The sequence below is a fragment of the Botryllus schlosseri genome, chromosome 11 (assembly GCF_051294905.1).
Source record: "Botryllus schlosseri isolate E-star chromosome 11, Bs_hap1, whole genome shotgun sequence".
NCBI lineage: Eukaryota > Metazoa > Chordata > Ascidiacea > Stolidobranchia > Styelidae > Botryllus > Botryllus schlosseri.
The window spans coordinates 22,571,918-22,597,164 of NC_137246.1; the positions used below are offsets into that span (position 1 = coordinate 22,571,918).

The following is a 25,247-nucleotide window of genomic DNA, read 5'->3' on the forward strand; positions in this document are numbered from 1 at the left end:
GAATAGATTGTGGAAAGCTCAAATATGTACATTGTACAACGGGTGTCCGGTAGTCACCGCGCATGTCCATGTCCACTGTCCAGTCCGCATTCAAGTGGAATTACAAGTAGTCATTGAATGAATTCTATTCAGCCCTCGTGATATGACATATCTTATCTACCGACACATGTCACGTCCATATTCATTGTTGGTCCATTTATGTTATCTTCTATTACTTTTCATTCAGTGTGCATTGTACATGCCCGCTATTTATTTGCTTTTAGTCTAGGGCAGTGGTTCCCAACCTTTTTCGAATAATCGCCTGCTTATCAAGCCCGACACAAAATTTCGCCCCCCTCCCAATATTTACGGATCCAAATAAGAGGACTTATATACGGGAAATTTATTCATCTTTCATTCTTTCGAGCCGGTGCTCTAGAAACCGATTTCCACGTCCATTTTCCGTTTAGTTATGACTGGGATATTTTTTTACCTAAAAAAGGAAGATTTTGACTTATAAAAATGTGATTTTTATGATCTAAAAAAACTTGATTTTGACCAGATTTTGACCCTACGTATGTGAATTGGGTGTTTTACTACATAATGTTATAATTTTTCTACTTATCTTCATTTCTGGTTGAAACTGTCTGTCATCATGAAGTACTTTAGCCTGAAAAACCTTATTTGACTTGGAAACTGACAAAATTCTACAGGAAAAGAATATTATGTTAACGAAATCTGGGCCTATGAAGAATTCCTGTAGTTACATCGCGCATTATGGTGGAAATAATTAAAATTTGTTGTAGTACGACGATAGACAATTTCCTACATTCTCGGGTTGAAAGTGTCGGTCCTTACTAAGTAGCGTGCCAAGAATGGAGAAAGAAAGTTCAACAGCAGCGGTCGTTTGCTGGCTGGCAACACTGAAGTTGTGCGTACACTGCTGGTGACACACCGTGTTGCTTCATTCTGACAGTGTATATCACAATTTTTCATCATGCGCTTCTTGATATAAAAATCAATGCAACTGCCTGAGTTAGAATATTGCGGTACGTTTAGCATAACACCATGCCAACCCATATTTGTTTCATTTGGCCGTTTATGATTCGCCATGAGCAGATAATGTGCCGTCTACAACGGTAGGCCTATAAAGCAGGTTAAGCTGTGGAATGTCGTGTAAGCTAGCCGACAGTGCAAACATTTACGATACAAACGAAATGCAGGTGGCAAAATTGTAAATAATTTGACTTTATTTACAAAGGCTACAATTTTGACAAAATTGTTGACATATTTTAACATGTCAAAAAAATCGCCTTAGTTATAACCTTTTATTAGTCAACTTTCGTGTAATATGCAGAATAACCAGTCTTCACGTGCATTTTTGGCCGTGTTAATTGAATAATAGGGCTCTTCAAAAATGACTTTTTTTCTCAAATCGTACTGGCTACTTGATAAAATTGTTAAGTTACCTAATTTAAGCCTACACACAAAATTTGGTTCAATTCCAGCCAGTAACCGCTTTGCTACAGGAGAAGAAAGTTTCTATTTATTACATAAAAATAAATAATAAAAAATTTGAAAATTTTCTGTTCACCCCATGAAAGTGTTAGGTTGTATATAGAAACGATGCTCACCAAATTTGGTTCAATTCCAACCAGTGGAAACGGAGATATTGCCGTCGAAAAATTTGGATTTGAATAAAATAGTATTTACGGTGAGCACAACTATAATAAATAAACAAAGAATCGGTCACCGTAAATACTATTTTATTCAAATCCAAATTTTTCGACGGCAATAACTCCGCTTCCACTGGTTGGAATTGAACCAAATTTGGTGAGCATCGTTTCTATAGACAGCCCAACACTTTCATGGGGTGAACAGAAAAATTTCAAATTTTTATCATTTACTTTTATATAATAAATAGAAAATTTCTTCTCCTGTAGCAAAGCGGTTACTGGCTGGAATTGAACCAAATTTTGTGTGTAGGCTTAAATTAGGTAAACTAACAATTTTATCAAGTAGCCAGTACGATTTGAGAAAAAAAGTCATTTTTGAAGAGCCCTATTGAATATATCTCCCAGAACGTTCTGACATTTTCGCCCCCCATTGCCCCCTCTGGCATTTTCACCCCCTTGCTTCTCAAAATCGCCCACTGGTGACGATATCGCCCACGTTGGGAACCATTGGACTAAGCCGAGGTGGGAGGGTGTGTGATCGAAAGACTACTCCAAGTCGTTTCGACGCCCTCCCGACTTTTCATTATATCGCAATCTTATGGTGTTTTTGAATGTATCTAATGACTGACATAATAACGAACAGAACGGAAATAATCCCAGTTATGCATTACAATAAAGATTACTCAATCAATAAATTTATTATTAACAATTTCATCGTCTCAATACAAACCACAAGACTGTCATACAATGAACAAAATAGGAAGGTGCCGAAATGACCTGGACTAGTTGTTGAAATCGGACACCCACCTGGGCTACACCTACCTATGGGCCTAGACTAGGCGATATAAGGACGGGGCATGCACTGCACACTGAGTGAAAGTAAAAGAAGATAATATAAAAGGACAGGTGACAAAATTTTATATTTTTCGATCATACCTATTTCATTGCATTGCGGATTGATCACTAATTCACTACTTCGAAGAAATGTCGTTTCCACGGCTTCCGCGAAGGTAATAAACTACAACCACAACAAAATTATCGATTACACTATAACTCTTTCTGGCAAGGGCCGTATTACTTCGGTACTCGACAAGAATCATTTTGACTAGTCGAGTAATTATCACGCGGTAGGATAGCGCGCTCAAGGTGCAAATTTTGTTGATAAAGCTATACATCAATGATCTCATTTTGAACCCTACCCTCGTCTGAAATTTCAAAACATGCCTGACACTTTGGTTGCTGCGAAGTCACTCGACTGAATGATGATTTCATGTCGGCAGTCGCAAAACCTCAGGTTATTCCAGCAAGTTGACATGAAATCCGGATATTCAAGAGCAGTCAGAAAGGCTGTTATAAGACCGCCACGTAGGCCGCGTCCTGTTTTGCTAATGCAATACCGCCGGATAGGAATCGATTTGTCTTATCATGAGGGATTTGCAGACTGAAGCTGATGGTTAGCTCAGCGGTGGGTCGGAATTCCTCAGTATAGTAGCATTATCACCATATTTGTTCTATTAACACGTTCATCTAGTTGTTGTAGTCGTATTTTATCATTTTTATTGACATATATGCTGGTTACATAATATTAAATCGAGAATTTCGTAATCATGGAATATAATGTGCGACGCATCGGCTTGATGTTGACGAAAGCGTGCGTTGGTGTAAGTGATGTCGGTATTTTTAATGGTACCTACAAATGTGATAGCGAAAATCTTCATCGCTCTTAGCAGCACGTGAGGCTTACTAGCATGTGAACTCCTGGTGAGTTATCTCTTAAATAGCAGTACAGCACTGTTGCGTAAACGTGCCTACCAAATCAGGGGTAAATCATTAGAGTCGCATAGTGCTATACTACGCGAGTGTATATTATAAAATTGCTAGTATCAGCGATTAGTTCCGACTTATTGTCTGAGACTCTTAGCAGTGAGCACAGTGACCGCGTGACCGTTTTCTAGTCATTGTATTTATGCACAGCACAATAACTAAACCGGCAATCCGGAATAATGTGTTCGTGTTGTATAATTCGATCACTGATATGAGTATCATAGTCCGACTGTGCCAGTGCAAAATCCATAGACAGGTAGCTTTATTATTAAGTTGTAACATTAATGGGAAGCGAGTCGTCAGTATACTGATAAATTACACTACTTAAAAAGTTATGTGCGTAATAATAAGGTATAGTTTTGTGCTTAGCGGATAATACTCACATAAATTTTGTCCTATTGGTCAGTCAAAATGTAACCCGAGGCAAATTCAAAAATTGATCACTCCGCCATATACTATTTCATCTTTTACACTGTACTGCATACTAATCAGATCATTGATTATTATATGTTATTGGCCAATGGCCATTGATCCGTCTAATCCAGTGGTTCCCAACGTGGGCGATATCGCCCCCCAGGGGGCGATTCGGCGGTCTAGGGGGGCGAAAATGACGAAGGGGGCGACAGGGGGGCGAAAATGGACAAAGGGGGCGACGGGGGGCGAAAATAGCGAAGGGGGCGATAGGGGGGCGATGACGCGTCAAAACGGCTGACTTTTTTTTTTTTTAGTCAACCCACGGAAATTTAGTTACAAAAGTGTGTCAAATTAGACATCGAGCCGAAAATTTGCCCTTTTTTTTGTTTTTTTGTTAGTCAACCCGCCGGTGATTACAGTTTGTATGCCCAATTTTCGGTACACAAAATTTGGGGGGCGATGATCGGTGTTGACCTTGAAAAGGGGGCGATGGGTCGAAAAAGGTTGGGAACCACTGGTCTAATCACTGCACCAACCCAAACTTGCAATTGTTGTAGTATAGGTCAGGAGTGTGCAATAGGGCTATGACTAGAAAAAATATTTGCCTGTAGCACGAATTAATGAACCTTTTGGTATAAATTAATAAAATTAATCATTTTGTTCAAATCGAAAAAATTGTCCCGCACAAATTAACTTCAATTTTCGACACTGGTCCAAATATAGAAAAATTTACAATTCAAAGGTATTCTTTGCTACAAATTTAATCTTCCTATATATGTCCTTTTGCACTTCTGGTAAAGCTCACCCGTCAATTTGACTTCTTTTTCTGTTATTATGTTAGTGCCGGGGACATCTACAACGGACATATCCGACTTCCAATGGGATTTTAAGGCACTCTATCGCTGCAGGACATTCGAGCGCAAAGATAGAAGCAAATGAACTTTGGTATACTCTAGAGCCCAACCGATATTGAATTTCTTGGTCGATACCGATATCTCACACCTTGACCGAGAACCCCAATACATTCAGCCGATATTTAAAAGAAGTTGGATATACATTACATAAGCACATTTTCAAAGCTTCAGAGCATTTATTTGAACAGCTTAAAGCCATCGTTATACGTCTGGACACCTTTTAAGGGTAAGCTATGTAACATATGTCAATATTCTCAGTGTAGCGGTCAAAGATGATAGTTTTGTGACTTCTTACCGCAATGTTGTGACGTCACGAAAATTGCCGATAATTTTTCAGCTTCAATGGCCGATACCGATAATTCTTTCAAAGTGTGATATCGTACCGATATTATCGGCGAACCGATAACAGGTCGGGCTCCAGTATATTCCATCTATACATAGATAAACTTAAAATCATCACTCCATCCTCGGTTTTCTAATATTTTCATTTGAAATTATGGCTTGGTGGATTGTACCAAGTTTTCGTAGTGTTTTACCATATCATCTCCAAATTTGTAGCTGAGAGTTGGATTTGTTGAGGATGTTGGATTGAAGAACTCTGACATATGCTTTAAGAATCGATAATATTATGTTGGCAACCACTGTATTGTGATTTATGAAAACCCTTGCTCATCATTGCAATTTGCAGTTTCACATCGACTTTCCGCCGCCCAGTATCACCAGATACTGAGTCACATATGATATGGCATTTTCATCATATTCCTCGAATCGGTTTTCTAGACATCTGAAAATATGTTGAGTTGTTCTACTTTCGCCTTTTCGAACAGCCAGTTGGATTTATGTCAGACAACTTGAAATTATACGATATATACAGTCTTCCTTCACGTTGTCTGGTAGTTGACTTTCCACTCGGCTCCCGAAATACCCGCCGGAGCGTCACATCGGTGCTAATTTACGACATCTCAGTCGAATTTTTCTATAAATATGACCAAAATTCCCAAAAAAGAGGACAAAAAGGCGTCCTCCGAGGACACTTTCCAAAAAGTCAAAAAAGAGGACACATCCTCTTAAAAGAGGACGTATGGTAACTCTAATGTTAAGAGAAGGAGTAATTGAGTATATTATGAACACGAGGCCTTCAATGTCACCCAAGGGATTCACAGAAGTGAGTTGAACCTGACTCGAACTCGATAATGAAAAGTGAACGCTGTGACTGGGACTCGACCCGCTGCTCCCTGACTTGGACTCGGCCTTAACTCGGTGGTAAATTGAAAATGACTCGACTTGACTCGCGTCAAAACTATAAAAGTAATATTAACTTGTGACTTCGATACGACCCTGCTAATAGACGTACAAAAACAGCAAAATCACAATATGCATATGCGAACTTTGCACATGGGTTCCTAATTCCTATGACCAAATATATCCTGTAATGTGAAGAAAATCTTCGCGCCTGCACGCGCAATCACTTTTTACCGTTCGCACTGTGCGGAATAATACTACCCTACCGCCACCTTGCGGTGGCGTTATGGTCGGCATTGGCTACAGAAAGTAAAAGTAACACTAAGTTTTGCCGCCAAGCCAATGTTCTCTAACGTTAGTACACAACGCCACTGGGCAACGACACAATTATCAAACTACATCCTCCCGCCACTACAACTTGTTGTTTTGTTCATCGCACAATGTACAGTGCACACGCACTACAATGGCGCGTTTAGTGAAGTCGCGGCCAAATCCCTTCTAGTAGGCCTACGGGGGTTGTTAAAAATATTCAACGGACCCAGAATCCACGTGAACTCCCTTTGTGATCCAGTCGTTGCTTCTCTTCCATAAGAACTGGAAATTGTTACTTCGCCTTTGATATAGCAACACGGATGTCCTTCGAACCCAACTATCTTTGTCGTAATGGTATAAGGATGAGAATCCCGACTCTCATAATTCGGAAGTCTTAAAAGGGATTATAGTGGACATGGCTCTAGTGACCAAATAGGACACAATGGTTCTTAACTGGGGGTCCGCGAAGCCTCTAAATTTACAAAATGGTTGATAGCCGTGATTTTATTTTATTTTCAAAATAGAGAAATTACGAGACAGTCTCGATTAATTACTGCTACAATTCCATGATTCACATCAAGCGAATGACCGTCCGAGATGAAATATCCAGCTGTGCAAACTCATTTTAATTGCCAAATTGCCAATAGCCTGCTGATACAAACGTATTGCTGTTAAAAGATATTTTGTTGGGGTTTGTGGAACAAATAAAAAAGTAGGAATAGCGTGATTCAAATGTTTGCAAAATCCATTTTTCCTGTGGTATACATAACCACAATTCTAGAACAACTTTGAGATGAGCTGCTAGATAGAAATGACTAGGATGGACGCTCAATATATAACATGTGTCTCAATTTTGGCGGCATATATGCTCCGATCATACCCAAAGAGGTCGTCGGAAGCGTTGCCCATTATTGTATCATTCGCCGTCTTTGCGGGAATATATTTACTCGTTCATATCAATCGAAGGCGCGGATTTCCAAGACACGGCCACGTATTTAAAGAAATGCAGCTACAGAATTCACTACCGTCTACCCAATTTCCACATAAATAGCGTGGCGTTATCTTCAAGAATAGTCATTTTGTTGCTGTTTGTCATTAGCCTACAGTTAATATACGCAAAACACGGATGAAGGTTGCACGATAATTGAGGTAATTCTGAACTAAAACTTCGGGGGTCCGCGGGAGTATTTGACGCTCGAAAAGGTAGCCTATCCGCGAAGACAAAAAGGTTGAGAACCATTGCAACAGGACATGCTCGCGTCAGCAAATTCAAAATAATGATGAACCAGCAAACCAGCATTGTTTTATTAATATTTACATCAAGTTTCATCACAATATTTCAATACTATCGATATCAATTGGAAAGTTGCATTAGGGTTACCATATTTTTGTGGATCAAATTCCGGACATTCTTTAGCGCCTACTAGCGGATTTTACAATGCGGTATGATCACATTGACGGTCAATATGACGTCACACTATCAAAGCTTCGCTTATCGACTGTATACACTAGTGGAGTGAAACATAGGTTTTGAATTGAGCTTACTATATGCATCTGCTTGTTAAAATTTGTGAATGAATTCAGTCGATAATATTAGCTCTTCCATATATTACTATAAAATACACCAGTAGATTGCACATCCGATGGTTTCCAACCTTTTATGGCCGCGAGCTCATTTCCAATTTGAAAATGTTCCGCGGTCCAGCTCAAAAAATGATAGGCTGATTACCAAAAAAATTCAGCTGGCCCCGACTTACTCACGGGGTCACGGCCTATTTTGGAAGCTGATGACGTCCAACATCTTCGCGATCCCGAGGAGAAAGGCAAACGACCCCGAGGTTTAAAAAAACTGTCTTTGACTAAACTAAAGCATCCAAACGACCTTAACCAACTCTAGGAATATACCGTTATCTTATAATTACTAATGCAATTACTCTTATTCCAGTAAATGATGGTTATTTTTATTTATTTTTGTTTGCATTTTTTGCTAGGGCGGTACATGGTCCCGATAGTAATATCAATATATGTTGTATTAAATCGCGCGCAGCGCGAACAAAAATTTCAAATAGCATAAATCTGCCTGAAAATATTATTATTTATGTTGCTTTACGAAAAAACTTTGAGCCTACCTGAAGCCTTCAAAATTTCGGACATTTAGGCGTATTTGAGGATTTCCTCCCGAACGCAGTTTTTACAGTGAATTTCCGGGAAATTCCGGATGTATGGCAACTCTAACATACATGGGCTATGTGCTGGCCATTATCAACGTTATGGGTGTGGCCCGGATATCCTTTAGCGCCCGTATGGACCAGCTCCGAGCCGGTGTAGGCTACGCTATGAATGATAACAAAGCGTTAACAATTTTACTCGCTACTGGTGTCGATAGTATACTTGTAGTTTTTCTCAGTTATGTACGTCGTTGTTTTGCTCGGTTCCTTCGCATCTCAATCGTACAGGCACCTTACTGGTACATACGAAAATGTAACTATCTTTCGCCTACATGTGCTTTGTACGGACCATATTTTCAAAAAGTCGTTCATCCAACAAATTGTATCTATTCATTCAGATTATCAGTTTATATTCAATATTTTGACCGCTAGCTGGCATCCTGGATCAATCAAAACTTTAAATAGAAAAAATGGATGCTACGAAGGCTGCCGACCACGAAGCCTACGATGATTTCGTTGACGGGCTATCTCAGGTTGGCCCATCGTCGAGTGTCGCGCAGCGCGTCAATAGAACCGACTCTTTCGTTAGTCCAATCGATTCCGACGACGAATGCTGTTTGAGTATTGAAGATAGCTCGATTGCGTCAAGTACAGCCCAGATGGTCAACAAGACCACCGCTCTAGACTCGCCGTACGCGGCCGGCAGGCTAGCTAACGATGCCAAACGGACAGATATCACTTTTCATAATATTACTTACCAAGTGAACGAAAAGTTGAATGACGTTCCGTGCTGCGGGGAATGGGGCACCAAGGAAATACTGAAGGATGTCAGGTGCGGTTGCGAGTGATTTCCGCGAGATTTGTCGCGTTGTAATATGCATTTACAATTTACGCAGTGGCCGGCTGAGCCCTGGACTTAATGCAATAATGGGACCTACAGGAAGCGGAAAAACATCGTAAGTGCAGGAGATATACTTCATATTTCGTGAAGCTTGTAATTTAGCAATCACCTTGTTGCTACTTATTGTATAGAGAGAGGGCCGAGCAACCATGTAAAGGTGATTCCGCTTCAGCCATTATACTTCTTTAAATTGCTGGTAGTCAGTGATGCATTGCATTTGCGTCGTCATCCAATGTCCGTTTCCGCACATTACTCAATTCTATTCGCACTAACGAATTGTACACTACAATAGCAGTATAAGTTGCATCATTCAGTACAACAAAAGTAACTACGCTGTTGCCCTGTTGGTACTTGAGTTTTCCTAACAGTAAAGACAGTTTGCTTGCTGATAGGCTGAGTTACTGAAATTGACCCATTGTTATTATTGTTAACGTCATAATTACTCAATCAATATATCACTTCGGTTGGCTCAGTCACCTGTCTCGCTTTGCGGCTTTCGTGGTTTACGACGCGCTTATTGATCATATTGCGCACAAGCTTTCAAAGGGTCACAAGTTCACAATTCACGACAAATTCAACGATTATCTAACGTGCGGTCTGGTGACATTTACGAATATACACTTATACAGTTTGACACGTTCTTGCAGACTTCTGGATATACTGGCCTGCCGTAAAGATCCCGCGGGAATTAAGGCCGGTTGCGTTCTGCTAAACGGCGAACCGCAGCCGTCCGATTTTCGATTAATGAGCGGATACGTGGTCCAGGTGAATGAAAATTTGGCTACGGGTTCCAAAAAAGTGGACATCTATACGAATTTAAAAAACTTAGGACGATGTCGTCATGGGAACGTTGAGCGTACGGGAAAATTTGGCATTCTCCGCTAATTTGCGTCTTTCCAATTCGCGTTTTACGCAAGAACAACGCAACGAAAAGGTGACCCAAGTCATAAACCAACTGGGCCTGCAGGACTGCGCCGATACGAAGGTGGGTTGCAAAACGAAATCTTATCAACAACATCTGCTTCCTCCATACATTGTACCATGTACAATTGTCTTGTCACGGTTCGTCGGCCTAAATGGCACGCCTCGTAGAGCAAAACTCTTTCGTAACTTACATATGTCGGACAACCCAGATGAAGTGTCGGGAGTTCACTTTCCAGTATTACATGACACAGCGACAGAAGCAACGTTATGTAAGTTACGAAAGAGTTTTGCTCTACGACGCGTGCCATTTGGGCCGACAAACCGTGACAAGGCAATTGTACATTGTACAATGTAATCTTATTAACAACATCTGCTTCCTCCATACATTGTACCATGTACAATTGCCTTGTCACGGTTTGTCGGCCTAAATGGCACGCCTCGTAGAGCAAAACTCTTTCGTAACTTACTTAACGTTGCCTCTCTCGCTGTGTTATGTAATACTGGAAAGCGAACTCCCGACCATTCATCTGATCTGATCAATTCCAGAATATTGCGATGTTGCGATAAAATAAAAACACGCAAAGGCGTCTGAAGGTCATGATATAGTCTTTTATGGAAGTACTAGACATCACTTGCATATTTTATAAACCGGTATGCTTTTCTCGAACTATCGCAGTATTCAGACTCGTTATACGACATTATTGATCTTCTGTTTTGTCGCTGATAGGAACTACGATTCTGTTCGACATGGAACTTTTGTAGACTGTTTTGTATATAGAGTAATTGAAAAATCTCCTACCATATAAGTTTATCTGTGTGCATTACGCTGTGATAAAATTTGTCAGTTCGCTATGGATTAGTGATGTTTCAGATTCGTCGGAATATCCAATCTTGACATTAACTAAATTTGCGGCATTAAAGGCACAACCTAGCCTAGGTCCCGGGATAAAATGCCCCCAGGAAGCTCATTGTGTAATCGTATCAGCGTATGCAACGTGTACTATAGTGCCTCTGGCATTTTTCATAACACATTTTAGACTTTCCGCGGTCAATTTTGCATATATCAGGGATGGGCATAATATTTCTTATCTGCTGGTCGGCCACATTCACATATATACAAACAAACTCGAAGGTGGTCGGTAACAAAGTGCCTCTACATTTTTGGAGCACTCAACGTAGTATAGTTAGTACTAGCTCTCAATCGCTCCTATACCGTCGACATGTACGAAAATGTATATGTTATGGGGTTTTAAATTCCTACTAAAGGCGGCATTCCATTTGCTTACCGAAACACAATCAAGGCTGACCAAAGCAATGTGATTTGTTTTTCGTGAAATTAATGAATAAGCTAATTCGAAATTGCGAAAATTTTCCCGACCCGAGGTCACGAATATGAAAAAATCGCTACCGATACGCGAAGACATTCATGCGGTTCTAATGAACTGTGGCTCAGCATCGATTTGGTTTTGGCACCAGCGGATTTTAGGATTTGAGTCGGGTGAGGATTTGATGAATTGGGTGCCATAACCGGACTCGGGAGTCTGGTTCGGGCATGGTACGAAATTAATTTTGCGTTTAGATACGAGTTTGATTCAGAACCTGAAATCCGGAACATGATATAGACTCGAAAATATTAATCCCGCTTATCTCTAACATATGAACAACTGAGGTACAGAAGCACTGAATGCAAAATTCTATAAATTGTGCTGTACGTATGGTCTCTGATGGGCAAGCTTAAGAGTTCGTAACGTTGGCGTAACGACAATTGAATTTAAGCTAGTATTTTCAATTTTCAATTAAATATACCGTAAATTAGATACAGTATGTACTGCACAAAATGCCATAGTTATCCTCGCGAGTGGAATAATAATGGGTCGCGGGCCAAATGTGATTGATACCGGCCATGGTACTAATGCTAGCACCTAGCATAATATATATTCTCAAAACACCCGTTAACATTGAAATTCTTACTCCATAATATATTCAATATTGCGATAGTTCAATTTGCGTTCTAAGGCGCTTAGTTGCGTTTGGGCTGTTACTCTTACATCAATTTCCGTCAGGGATGTTCATTTGTGCAATGCCTAATTTTGACCTCAAACAATTGATTATATTATGCTACCATTACGGTGCTTCGGCGCCACCTAAATCATGCTCAATCATCTCGTTATCGGCGATTAGAATGTCACTTGCTTCGTAGGGAATATAAATAGTGATGTAACACTGCACCGCACCCATGTTGTTGACGAGTGACTCAATTCGTTTCAAACAATACCCGCCGTGCAGTTATCAGAGGTCTCGGGTAAAGTCGGTCCAACCTCACATCAGTTCGGAATTATGTATGTATGGAATTCATTTCGGGCTTACAGTCTAATCTAATCAAATTCGTGACATGTTTCTATGCTTTAAGTTCAATTCTAATCTAATTTCTGGTTTTCCTGAAAACGTTACAGGAGACTAACGAGCCAAGCTCGGTATGGCTACTCTCGTGCTTAAATACAGTCCATCCTCAAGATTACCGGACCACGACTGACCTATCGATCTCGCTTTCCATGACATGCCGCCCTATTTCTTGTCGCTTTCTTTTTTCTATACTATCTTCTTTACTTTTATTCAGTGTGCATGCCTCCTCTTTAAATCGCCTAGGCCAAGGTGGGTGTCTGATTCCATAGACTACTCCAAGTCGCTTCGACATCTTCCTGTCTTTTCATTGAATCGCATTTTGTATAGAGAGAGAGAGAGAGAGAATCTTTATTCGTATACATTACATATCAACATAACACTACACAAATGTAATCAGTGAAATGTGACATGCAAGGTAGACGGGAGGCTCGATATGACATAGTAGTGTATTGAACTGATAAAATTTGCTAATAAACCAATGCTGATGATGATAAGAATGAACTATAAATGATATGAGCAGAATTTGTGATTCAATTGGAAGTTTTCGCGAATTCAGTAATTCTGATCCTAATCTGTTTTGAAAGGATAAAACACACGATAACACCTCATCAAAAATCGATACCTTTGCTTGATTGCGAATTGATTGCAATCCTCACATCCCCCATATTACCGACTGACCTACATTCGACGCAAAACAGCTTCCCAATCCCATTCTCGCAAGTCCGTTATTTGCAACGCAGGTCGGGAACGAATTCATAAGAGGCGTGTCCGGCGGCGAGAGAAAGCGAGTTAACATCGGCATGGAGCTTATTCTCGATCCGCCTGTGATATTTCTCGATGAGCCCACAACCGGACTGGACGCCAACACCGCGAATTCGATCGTTCTACTTTTGTACAGGTAATGCCCGCGGAGATACCGTTTCATTTCGTACTCGGCTAAGGAAGATTCGCGCCGATAACAACCAAATGGTCACCGGTGAAATCGGTACTTCGTGATTTGGGCATTAGAAACGTAATTACTAGGGCAAGTTTTTGTTGCACTAAAATCACGAGAAAGTTGCACTTAATTTCAACAAAAGTTGTAGTAAAAAGTTGCATATATAAGTTTTGTTGAATTATTTGGGTATCAGATACTCGAAAGGTTGCTGCAGAGCTGTCACATTCGCCACTTCGCCATTTAACGGAAAGTATGTCGATTCCGTTACAAATTACATTATTCCCGTCACACAGCAACAAAGTTACGCAATGCGGGAATAATCCCCCCACCACACCAATAAAGCCAAACAGCATAGCGATTACCTTCCCCCTCCCAAAAAAGTTAAATAACACACCCCAAACCCCCTAGGTCTGCTAAATTTACCAAAGGCATTACCGAAAAACTCACTGTCGGTAACTTTCACAGAATTAATAGTCTGAAAAAGGTGACCCAGTGAAAATGTAATTTTGGCAGTCTCGCCTGGGCGCTCATTTTCCTTACCAAAGTCATTTTTACGTCCAAATTGTAACTTTAAAGACTCTAGCATTCCACACTACATGAAACTGTACTACAACAGTGGATGTGTATTACTGTTATGTTGCGTATGTTTTACTCTTTAGTTGCGTGAGTGACGTTCGCTTGTAAAAATACACGATTTTCACATATAAAGTCAAATTTTCCAAAAAGTAAAGTCATATTATTGATTTTTTAAGGTCATATAAAAATGGCCCTGGTAATAGGCTAGGTTTGTGTTAGGGTAGTGTAGCGGTATGTTGGATTAGGATTATGGGCCGTCCAGTGCCGAACTCAACGTGCCGCATTCACCGGCAACCAATGAAATGGTGTGATATATTTTCGGCAGCTAAATTTTATAATTTATATTTATATTTTGTGATACGGTTGTTGATGTACGATGTTCTTTTCAATTCTCTACTAGTTGTTTACGATTACATCTGAAGAGTGTCAGCCGAAAAGGTTCGGGTTTATTTCAATATGAATATACTATTCAATTTTATATTGAGGTTCTGTACCTCTAAGTAGCTCTTTAAATTTTATTGGTAGAATGATGAAGTAGGACTTGTTGTAATCCATGCAATGTGCCGAACCACTGCGCGCGCAACGTGTTTAGGCAATAATATCGCTAGTGTCAGCATCTCATGGAGGCCTCCCCCAGGATCGATCCGTCATCGTGGGCTGACTCACTTGAGTTGCATAAACTCGCACAAATTAGCGAATCTACAAACCATATGGCATGTGCTGACCATCTGCTATCCAGAAACTGCTCGATTTCTAACCATTGCATTTCATAGCTAATAGCAGGTGAGTAGTGTAAATCGCTGTATTGCAACCTCATAAATGATATCCCTGTGCTCTGTAGTATCGTTAGAGTCCACCGAGTTGTCTCGCACTCTCGTGGCCATAGTTTTAGATGCTGGTTGGTCTTGATTTTAAGATTTGGCTCTACTGTGAAATTTCGGTCGTAGTTTACGGGAAGGGCAGAATTGGACAACTACATAATTCTAGTTGTCTAATTAGGCTAATTAGAGCTCGCTCGCTGTACTACAGGCATTTTTCATTCTCTTGGTTATGAGAATGAACTTAACGCCGATTTGATACGAACTGAACATGATTCAATTTCCAAGTTTTCGCGAATTCGGTAATTGTAATTCTAACCTAATTTTTGAAAAAATGGGTAGCTATAATTCTAATTCTAATCGAACTTAGAAAAGTCCATCTCTGGCACAGAATACTCGGTTCGTAGCACGATCAACCATTGCAAGCCAGTATATGTTGTCGTAATCTTGAACGCGCTTCGGAAGCAGAAAGATGTGAAATTGGCGTGGGTCCGCGCTCTGTCTTTGTAACTTGAGGTTAATGTGCGAAACATGATATACATCTTGGCGGGGACATAACTTTTGTGATAATTATGTTCCCAATACGTGCTGGATATTCGCATTTCTGCCCTTCGTGGCATGACTCTACCGAGTGGTACCGACTCGCGGAGTGCTAAATGGCGGTTAATTGCAGGTCAATAGTCCACTGTCTGCAACAGTGCAATGAGCTGTCGTTTGCTATACAAGTGCGTCGGTGTGAGTAGATATGGGTTTTAGTGATCATCAGACTGCTATAGTGCTTAGGCCTGTAACCAAATCACCCAGTGTATAAGTATATATTTTCTAATTGAATACGCTCGCGGTCGTTTTTGGTCGCTGCCAGCATTTAGTTCATTTTTCTCTTCGACAAGGTACCGGTTTTGCGATCGTAAAATATAATGCACTCCTACAAACTTGTACTTGTTTGCATTGACCTCCGGCACAAAAGTCGAAGGGATGTTTGCTGAAGCCGCTCATGCCCGTTATAGCACTGTTGGCAATTCATATTTACTGATGTCGTTCAGTTCATTGTGAATATATTCACGACGCATTGTTCTGCCCGACTCTTTTGTGTTGTTAACTTCGTACTCTATCTGACACAGGCTGGCTAAGGACGGCCGAAACATTGTCATGTCCATTCATCAGCCTCGGTATTCCATATTTTCCTTGTTCGACTCGTTGATTATACTGCGGGCGGGCCGTAATATCTACAGAGGCCAGGCCTCGCGCGCCGTGGACCATTTCGCGTCTATTGGTAAGTGGTCTAATTCCGCGGGCTGTGTTTGCGCGGGTATTTAGCCGTAATCGGGAACATATGGGTCTACTGGTCAATGGGTATCGAGTCGTTGACAGACTTATGTGGTAGATTTTGCGGTCAACTGGATTTTGCAATGCGATCGATGATAACCTACAAAGACGTGCCGATTTATCAAACTCTCGCTGTCTTTATACTTTTTGAATATTCGTTGCCTGTAAGCTTTCCGTTTGAATTGATCGAATGATAATATATTTAAATGGGGTTTTTAGCCATTAAGAATAGCTCTTCAAACATGTAGCCATTTCGAGTCGAGTCCCGGATTCTGTTAATCTTTTTGAAATCTGTACTTCTGAAATTTGACTCGGTCCGGGGTCCGCTAAAATTGACTTGATATCACATATATATGCTCCATCGCGGCGTTTATGGTATCGCGGTCGTGGTAACGAGGAGATCGCCCTCTAGCGCATTACGCCACCCTTGCAAAGCCGATCCTAATGCCACGAGAGTCTTGTGGAGCCCGAGTCCATGCTAAGCTCACCGAAAACCCGTTCCGTTCTGACATTCAGGATACGAATGCCCGCAGTTTCACAACCCGGCCGATTTCTTCCTGGACATAGTGGGCGGGGATTTGGAAACCGCACAATTGCTAGGCCGAATGCGAACCCTGTCCGCTGGTCAGGAGTCTTTGGAAGAGGCGCAGTTGGAGAAGAACGGTGAGCGTCTTGATTTTAGTGCACTTCTTGCGGGCGAATAGGACTGTGTCCAATGATTGGAGTCGGGGTAGTAGTAATAGACGATATTTTAGATTGCTGAAATTGAAATTTCGATCTTTCCTCCCGCTGTAGAAGCCGTGAAGCCTCAATCGGTTGCATCATAGCCTCGAAAACACGCAGCGCAAAGTTACGTACGTTATAACAGCATTCCTGTGAAGTAGTGACCAACCCGCAGCATTGTCTCAAACCGCCTTGAAATTGGAATTGTCGTTAAATACGAAATTATCGTTAAATACGAAATTATCTTCACTGTAGCTTATTACACGCGTTTTATTCATTGGTTGCACAATTGCTGCATATTCAAACTTCCATATTTTTATGACGTCATCATAAGTGATCCATAGTTTGGTTATCTATTATAGACTGATACATTATTATGAATGGAATCGCCAAGGTACTAGATTTTACCCAAACCAGCCAGATAGTTGACAATATGTTTCTGACGCAAACAGCCATTAACCTATCGCTGACCTGGGAATTCGTTATTTGCCAAATTTCGGCTGGATCCGCTAAACGCACTTATCACAGCCCTGTGATCCTGGCAGAATACAATGGAAGACCTAATGCTTTGTTCTGCTACACATTTTTTTTCTTCTTGGCGAGCTTGTTTGGTTTAACGAGGCGTGGAAATATGACCTAGTTACAATTCGATTCCCAACTGATTAGTGATTATTATGTAAATCGAGATTGAGTGATGCAGGGCCTACTATATAGCAGGCCCTGAGTGATGCCTATTCGAACCGTAAATTTGGGTACAGTCGCGGCGTGTCATCACGGCTGCGCTATTCGTCTGTTAGGTACTTCCAACGGGAAATGGGCGGATACGGTCGCCACCGACCATTCCGCCATCAACATGATGCCTGCCAGTAACAACACAGACGAGGAAGGAGACAAGTTATTCTACGGGTTCGTGAATTCGCAGATGGCGAGAGACGAGGAGAACGCGCTCCAGGTACAGGCGAACACATGAATTGGAATTTGCTCGTATATATTATTAAGGTGTAGCAACTCTACTGGCAGACCGTAGCCCGTGGAATGACTTTTTTCTTTATACGACCAACGCAAAATGACTAGGGCGCGTTTTTGAAAGAAAGTTACGCCTAATTTTAAGAAAAGTTGCATTTAAGAGTACAAACAGTCAACTCTGCACTACGGAAACAAGTGTCGGCACTAACAACTAGGAATCTTCTAGCCTTATTCAATCAGTCGCGGAAGCGTTATTGCGCAACAATCTCTCTTACGTTTCCACTCAAGCATGACCAATAAAAAAGGTGAACGGAGAGAGTAACGGCTCCCATACTATACTATTACCAACCGGTACATTTTATTTAGGTCAAGAGTCAATGTTCCAATAGTATGTTAGGAATGAAAATGACTAGCGGGCCAGCACAAAAATCTCAAACGGGACATTCCTGTCTTAGATTGTCATATTAACAGTCTATAACAAATATCAAGGTTATCGGTTCTTACTTGCAAAATAACGTGTGCGTTTTTATAAACACACAGTTTAACTAACAAAGCTATCTCAACAAAACTTGACCTCGAAAGACTAGTCACAACCTGTTTTCGTTTGTGCGGGCTTGACCAAATGCCAAGTCATACTTCTACTTCTAATTTAGTTCTGGCACTGTCGTGCCTGGCTGGGGCTGCCGTTGCGTCATAGATAACATTTGGACGCAGCTAACCCATCACGTCACATCACACGCAAAGCTTTGCTATGCAAATCAAAGAGAATAGGATCATACTTGAAATAGTTTATAGCATGTTTTATAAATTACTCCTTTACATTTTGCGCAATACTCGATGAAAGTTGAAGTAACAAGTTGCATGAAAAGTAGAAAAAAGTTGCAATATAACATCCCTACGAACAGCTTAAAACGTCATACCACGTAAATCGCGTGCGTATAGGAAGATGCCGGAAGCTGTAAAAAAAGTTACAAAAGTTGCAAAAACTTGCCCTAGTAATGCCACGCCTCGCGCGTTTCATATGTCGATTTCACTCATAAAGTGATGGAAAGTTGTCCCAAAACTACTTGATACTTCTCAAAATCCAAATAGTGAAAAATGAGTAGTTTTACCGAAAAACATTACGAGCAGAAGTGGAAGTGCTCTAAAGCTACTTCTAATCTGCCTAATCAAAATCCAAGATCGACTCCAGGCCTATAGGCTCAGCGTAACGCACTGATGACGTAATATTGTTTTACTGCATAAACTGGTACGCGACACATTCTGCGCAGGTTATTCTTCAACAATACATGAATGCAAATCAACTCGAGGCCATCGGACTCGGAACGGACATGGATAGTTACCCCAACGGATTTTTCAGTCAGGTTGGTTATGGGCGCGTTTCGAAATCCATTGGCCAACCTTACCGTTGTCGATACGCGTCTCTACAGTTCGGATACGTGTCAGGTCGCACGGTACGAAATATCATACGCAACCCGATGACATCAGTCGCACAGGTGTTTATGATGGTGTTTTTCGGCGTTCTGATGGGGTTGTTATATTTCCAACTAGACCTGACACCGATCGGGCTGCAGAACAGGTTGGTGTTTGCTTCGTTAGTGATATTCTGCCACGCAATGAAACGGGGTTATTTTGCCTACAGGGCCGGCTGCTTCTTTTTCCTCATCATGTCGCAAGTGATGTCGAATTTGTCAGCGTTGGAGCTGTTTATAAAACAGCGCGCGCATTTTATGTGAGTGTTTTTTACGTTATCGTGCCCTTGCCTTTTTGTGATTTTGATAACCCTAGTACGATATCTGCGCGTTAGAAAATAGCAAACGGCTGAAAAGGCTTATCGTGTAGAATACTAACTCCATGCCAATTCACAGTACGATTAATTATGCCGACAAGAATTTATTCCAGAGCTTCTCGGAAGTACAGAACATCAATATACAATTGAACACTATATTGATATTGATACAATTGTTGATATACAATGCTCTTTGCTATTCTCTACTAGTTGTTGGCGAGTGTCAGCCGAAATTATTCGGTTTTTTTAATTATTATTATATTATTCGGCAGAATACATTTCTTAAATCTCACGCAATCGTTGATACTCGGAACAAAATATGCATGACACATGCAGGCTAACATTCTACTTTCAACTACTAGTAAATATTTGATCTTTATTTGAGCTGGCAGATGTTTACCTGATCGATAGCGCATTTCAATCTTCCCGGCATGTGTAGCGGGCTTACGTAGCGATCCAATGTACAAGTTAAATTGTTCTCGTATTTCGCGCGCCTTGTTTAGCACACTTTAGTGCGATTAGACTCAGTCTGAAGTGAACCCACGGCAAAAATGGGAGTAGTAAAATTCGATTTAGTATCGGTGCTCACGCCCGAGGTAATATAAGGCATAGCCTTCTGGTCGGTAGTTCCATATACTTTTTTTTACAGGCACGAGTCGGCTAGCGGATATTACAGGGTATCGGTATATTTTCTCGCTCTCGTGTTCGCGGACCTGATTCCCAACCGGCTCATTCCAAACATTCTATTCAGCACCATCATATACTTCATGACAGGTGCGTGAAACCTCGCTGTTTATCGCCCAGATGTGGTCGGTAACGAAGTACTTCTAGTTTTCCTGAGTAATCGAGAAGGTTTTGCCTACGCACACTGCTTTCTCAGTTGGTTTCGATTTTAGACTATTTTACTTGGCGGTTTTCGGCGTAGCACTACTTGGATTTGGATTTTCAAAAGTAGTTTTTGGTTTAAGTTTGTACCGGTTTCGTAAATGAAATTGTCAGAAGAGCCGCGTGAAATAGCCTATCACGATATCTGAATATATTTTCGAAGACTCCACATACTCTCAGCGTCATTAGCCGTTTTGCATGGGTCTTAAAGATTAATCTTGCAATCTCGAAGTCTGGCCACTTCCGATTTATTACTAAGAGTATGCGCATTGCACAATGTCAACGATATCGACCGTACTATAGTCACTTGAGTAATTTTCATGCCTTTCGTTGTCTGATTATACTTGGAGTAGATTTGCAAATCGATACTTGTAATTGTGTAAAAATTTACGACAATACTTCCAATTCCAATACACTGTTAACGAAAAACGTGTGGAAGTGTATTCGTTGATTTTCACCCTATTGTAGGGTTGATTCAGGTAAACTGCACTTTCATATACCAAATTGTGCTTTGACGCCTTTCCAATGGGCGAAAAGGAGTCGAATAGACCTATTCTCGTGAAAGTATATCCCATGGGTGTAGTGGGTCTGTTTTCGTGTGGCACCGCGCTCTTAGCGAAAAAGGCTGGTAGTCACCTGTGATATACGGGTGTGAATATACACTCGTGGTACACCAAACTTACCTCAGACCTACCGTCCTAGGTCCTACACCATGGTATTAATCAGACGCAACATTTTAATCCAAATGATGCTTGCAAGCAGGAAGGTATGCACGCAGGATTTAAAATCACGATATGGTTCTGAATTACGTTCTCTTATCCTTATCGTGTACTATCGTGCACAATATATCCCCAAAAGGTGTTATACGTAAATATAACCCACTATAGCCCTGGGATTTATCTCCATTAGTATTGGGTATATTTCACTCATATTCACACATTGGAATGGAAGTGAAAGCTTTATTTGGTACAGGAGTGGGCACCTTCTCCAGTCGGTGGTATGATATGGAATTTCAGTGTAGAGTATAGCAATAGCGACTACGTGACCACCTCTGCTATGACCTTGTGTGCATGTACGCGACCCAGTGATCGTAACTTATCTCCCGCAGGATTTCAAATGGACGCGGGCAAGTTCTTCTTTTTCGTGCTGACTCTAGTCATGACAGCCATGGCGGCGTCTTCGCTTGCGTTCCTGGTCAGCGCCTCAGTGCGGGTGTTCGCACTCGCCAATATACTGGTGGCGGTGCCCTACTTGTTGATGATGATGTTCGGGGGCTTCCTGGCCAACACGACTTCGATGCTGGACTGGCTGGAGTGGATCAAGTGGCTCAGTATTTTCAGATATGGGATAAACGTGAGTGTAGCGAATTATTTCCATAGGTTCAGTAACGATATACTTCTACTTTTTCGTATTGCTCAATCAGGTTTTGCCTTCTTAACTACTAAGTCACATGGGTATGGTTTTAGAATAGTTTCAATTCTACTTGCTTTTTACAATTATAAAAAGTAGTTTTGGTGTCAGTTTGCGTCAGTTGATAAGCGAAACTTAGCAGCTGTTTCGGCAAAACTCCTTGATTTTTTAATTGGGATTTGAAAAGTATAAAGTAGTTGTGAGATAATTAAAGATGTACGCCATTACTTCCACTTCTACTTGGGTAGCAACTCTGACCACCCGAACCCCCTTTGTAATCAAGGCGATACCGAAATGCAAACTATTTTCAATTTCATTCGCGCATATATTCAGGCTCTTTCCGTCAACGAATTGTCTGGTTTGACATTTATTTCCAACTCGTCAGCCCCGGACTACGTTCCCGATTCCCAATACCCGTGCATATCGAAGGATCCAGCATATCCCGGACCAATTGCCGAATGGTTCGTATCCGAAATGTGTAGAAAACGCTAGATGTCTAGACGCGCTCTTCCATTTTGCAGCGTTACCGGCGAGATGTACATGACTACGCAAGGGATTCCGTACGGCACCGCGTGGGACTTGTGGATCAATATTGTCGTGCTCAGCGCGATGGCTGTCGGGTTTTTGATCATGTCTTACGTTCAGCTGAGACGGGTGAAGAAGTACAAGTGACCTGGAACTGCGTGTCTACCTCGCTCGACTTCGGTTTTGTGTTGATTGTCAGCCGCCGCCGAGTCGTGGGTGCAATAAGTGTTATTTTGGACTCTTTCTCATATTGCTCTTGAATTTTGCGAATAAAGTTTTATAAACTCTATTGTACTCTCGAGTTTGCCGAATTTTTCGGGATATTAGTGTGATGGTCTGGCTGGACGCAATGATTCGAGTAGGCTATTCGAATCTGAATCGAGTATTCATTTTAATGATTCGAGTCGAGTATTAAAAGTCGCTTTTTTCGAGTACTGAAATTTTACGCTGCTCGCCACTGAAAATCAAATTATCAACGAGAATTATAGTTCCGATACTAATTTTAACTGTTGAAGCTTTGAAACCTTGATTCGCTGTATCGTAGCGTACGAAACATATAGCTCGTAGCTACGAACGGTACTGGAAATAACACATTTCCGAAGTCAACATCATCACAACATAGTCACCAACCATACCTAAGTGTTGGAGGTTTACCTAGGCTCCTCCTCGCCACCAATGGCGTAGCAGCCACTTGGCGGTTCTGGCTCTGCGCCAGGGGCGGCAAAATGAGGCTGCATAGTGAGAGAGAGATATATGGTATTCTTTTTCGCCTGCACCATCGAGATGCTTTGACGACGGAGATGCGATACGCAGGACCGTAACTGCCGCACCCCAAACCCCCCAATTGGGGGGGGGGGGCGAGCTCGAAGGGGACCCAAAATTATTTCGTGAATTAGCATAAATTATAGAGTATTTTTTGAGCCGATTTTATATCGGTCATTACCACGAAAATGGGGGATGTGGGTAAAAATAGCCCCATGGGTTATCTCCACTATAAGAGCCAATTTGGAAAAACTAAGGTCATATTCGGAATCAGTGCCATTCAGAAGCCCCCAAAACCACTCTTACTTTGTCTGCCTAAAAATATGTGTTGACCAGTGTTATTATTTACCGGGCCTACAGTTTCCAAGACACCTCACTCAGCTCTACCGGTAAATCTGATAAAGTGAGCAGAGAGGACAAGAAAATGATAGCAATATATGCAGTTCCCGATCTTATTGACCGATTTTATCATTAATTATGGAAAAATTTCGCGCTTAGCGCCGGCTCACTAAAACAGCACGGCTAATTTCGTGGGAAAAGCGATCAACACGATGGGGGAGGGGGGGTTATCACTAGGGCTGGGCAAATTCGAGTACCTGAGTGATTCGATTCGGAATCACGTAATATGCTTCGAGTCGAGTATTCGAGTATCACTCATTATGACGTCATAACAGAATGTAATATGTCAAAGTTCAAATAAGTACCTCTTATGCCAACACAAAGAACACGATGCCTGTTAGCCATCACATTAACGATACTAAGTATTTTTCGACCATGCCAATTTCATTGAACTTTGTGACAATGTTGTGGGATAATCATGACTTCGCAAATGTGATATTTCTAGTAACGTTCGTGGCGTTGTACAAGTACTTTATACCCTGTTTTGTATGCTGCGGTACGGCAAATCAAGGTTTCATGTCTGCCAAAGTGAAAAATAGTATTGAAGCTATAATTTTTGTTGATAAATTAACTTTCAGTGGCAAAGAGCGTATAATTTCAGTACTCGAAAAATTCGTCTTTTACTACTCGACTCGAATCATGAAAATAAATACTCGATTCAGATTCGAGTATTCGAATCATTGTGCCCAGCCCTAGTTATCACCCTATGGGAGCCCAAGACCCAAGTTTTTGGGGACCTGACGAAGTGCTGTTTCGTTCCTGTCAACGGGTGTGCGCCCGAAGATGTTTAATTATTATTGAGGGGCTCTACCTTTTCAAATACATCTCACTCAGCTCTACCGGTAAATCTGATTACGTCAGCAGAAGGGGATAAAAATTTATAGAAATATATATGCAATCCCCGATGATACTGACCGATTCAATCATGAATTCTTGAAATTTTTCGCGCTTAGCGCGTAGGCGAGTGTGGACACAGTGGTTAGTTAATGCAAAGCTACTTGATTCGACACCATATTTATGCCCGTGTCTGAAACTTTATCTGACCATTGGTGTTTCAAATGCGAGCTGTGTGAGGAGCTTCTTCTAAAAGCTTAAACTGATTAAATCTTATTTACGTTCTACCAGGAATGATGATCGGCTATCCGCTCTATGCATTCTGTCTATATGGAAAGAGACTACTTTCAAAAACTTGAATTTGGGGATATTATCGCTGATTTTGCTTTGAAGCGGCAATTGATTTTCTATTTTCACAATACATTCGTTCGCTATTTCTTGTCTCTATTATATTTTTGGCTTAAATAACGGCGAGGCTGAGACGCGGCATTTTATTTGTAATTATTTTTATTGACAAGATTGTTTGAACATGAATCTATG

General features: G+C 41.2%; 1 protein-coding gene across 2 annotated transcripts in view; it reads left to right on the forward strand.

The window, feature by feature from the left end:
* Nucleotides 1–25,247, forward strand: part of LOC145450513 (broad substrate specificity ATP-binding cassette transporter ABCG2-like) — a 169,857-nt gene that overhangs the window by 115,893 nt on the left and 28,717 nt on the right. Inside the window, exons 2-16 of one of the 2 annotated variants that reach the window (XM_080329034.1) lie at nt 8,928–9,361; nt 9,426–9,485; nt 10,078–10,195; nt 10,260–10,415; nt 13,498–13,655; nt 16,210–16,361; nt 16,931–17,077; nt 17,935–18,089; nt 19,375–19,467; nt 19,534–19,682; nt 19,746–19,835; nt 20,542–20,666; nt 21,886–22,130; nt 22,521–22,648; nt 22,709–23,001. The exons of the other annotated variant lie outside the window; for it this stretch is intronic. Coding sequence (XP_080185160.1) covers nt 9,000–9,361; nt 9,426–9,485; nt 10,078–10,195; nt 10,260–10,415; nt 13,498–13,655; nt 16,210–16,361; nt 16,931–17,077; nt 17,935–18,089; nt 19,375–19,467; nt 19,534–19,682; nt 19,746–19,835; nt 20,542–20,666; nt 21,886–22,130; nt 22,521–22,648; nt 22,709–22,859 — 2,289 coding nt within the window. The 5' untranslated portion in view covers nt 8,928–8,999 and the 3' untranslated portion in view covers nt 22,860–23,001. Of the gene's footprint in view, nt 1–8,927; nt 9,362–9,425; nt 9,486–10,077; nt 10,196–10,259; nt 10,416–13,497; nt 13,656–16,209; nt 16,362–16,930; nt 17,078–17,934; nt 18,090–19,374; nt 19,468–19,533; nt 19,683–19,745; nt 19,836–20,541; nt 20,667–21,885; nt 22,131–22,520; nt 22,649–22,708; nt 23,002–25,247 lie in introns of those variants that run through there. 2 annotated transcript variants of the gene reach the window in all.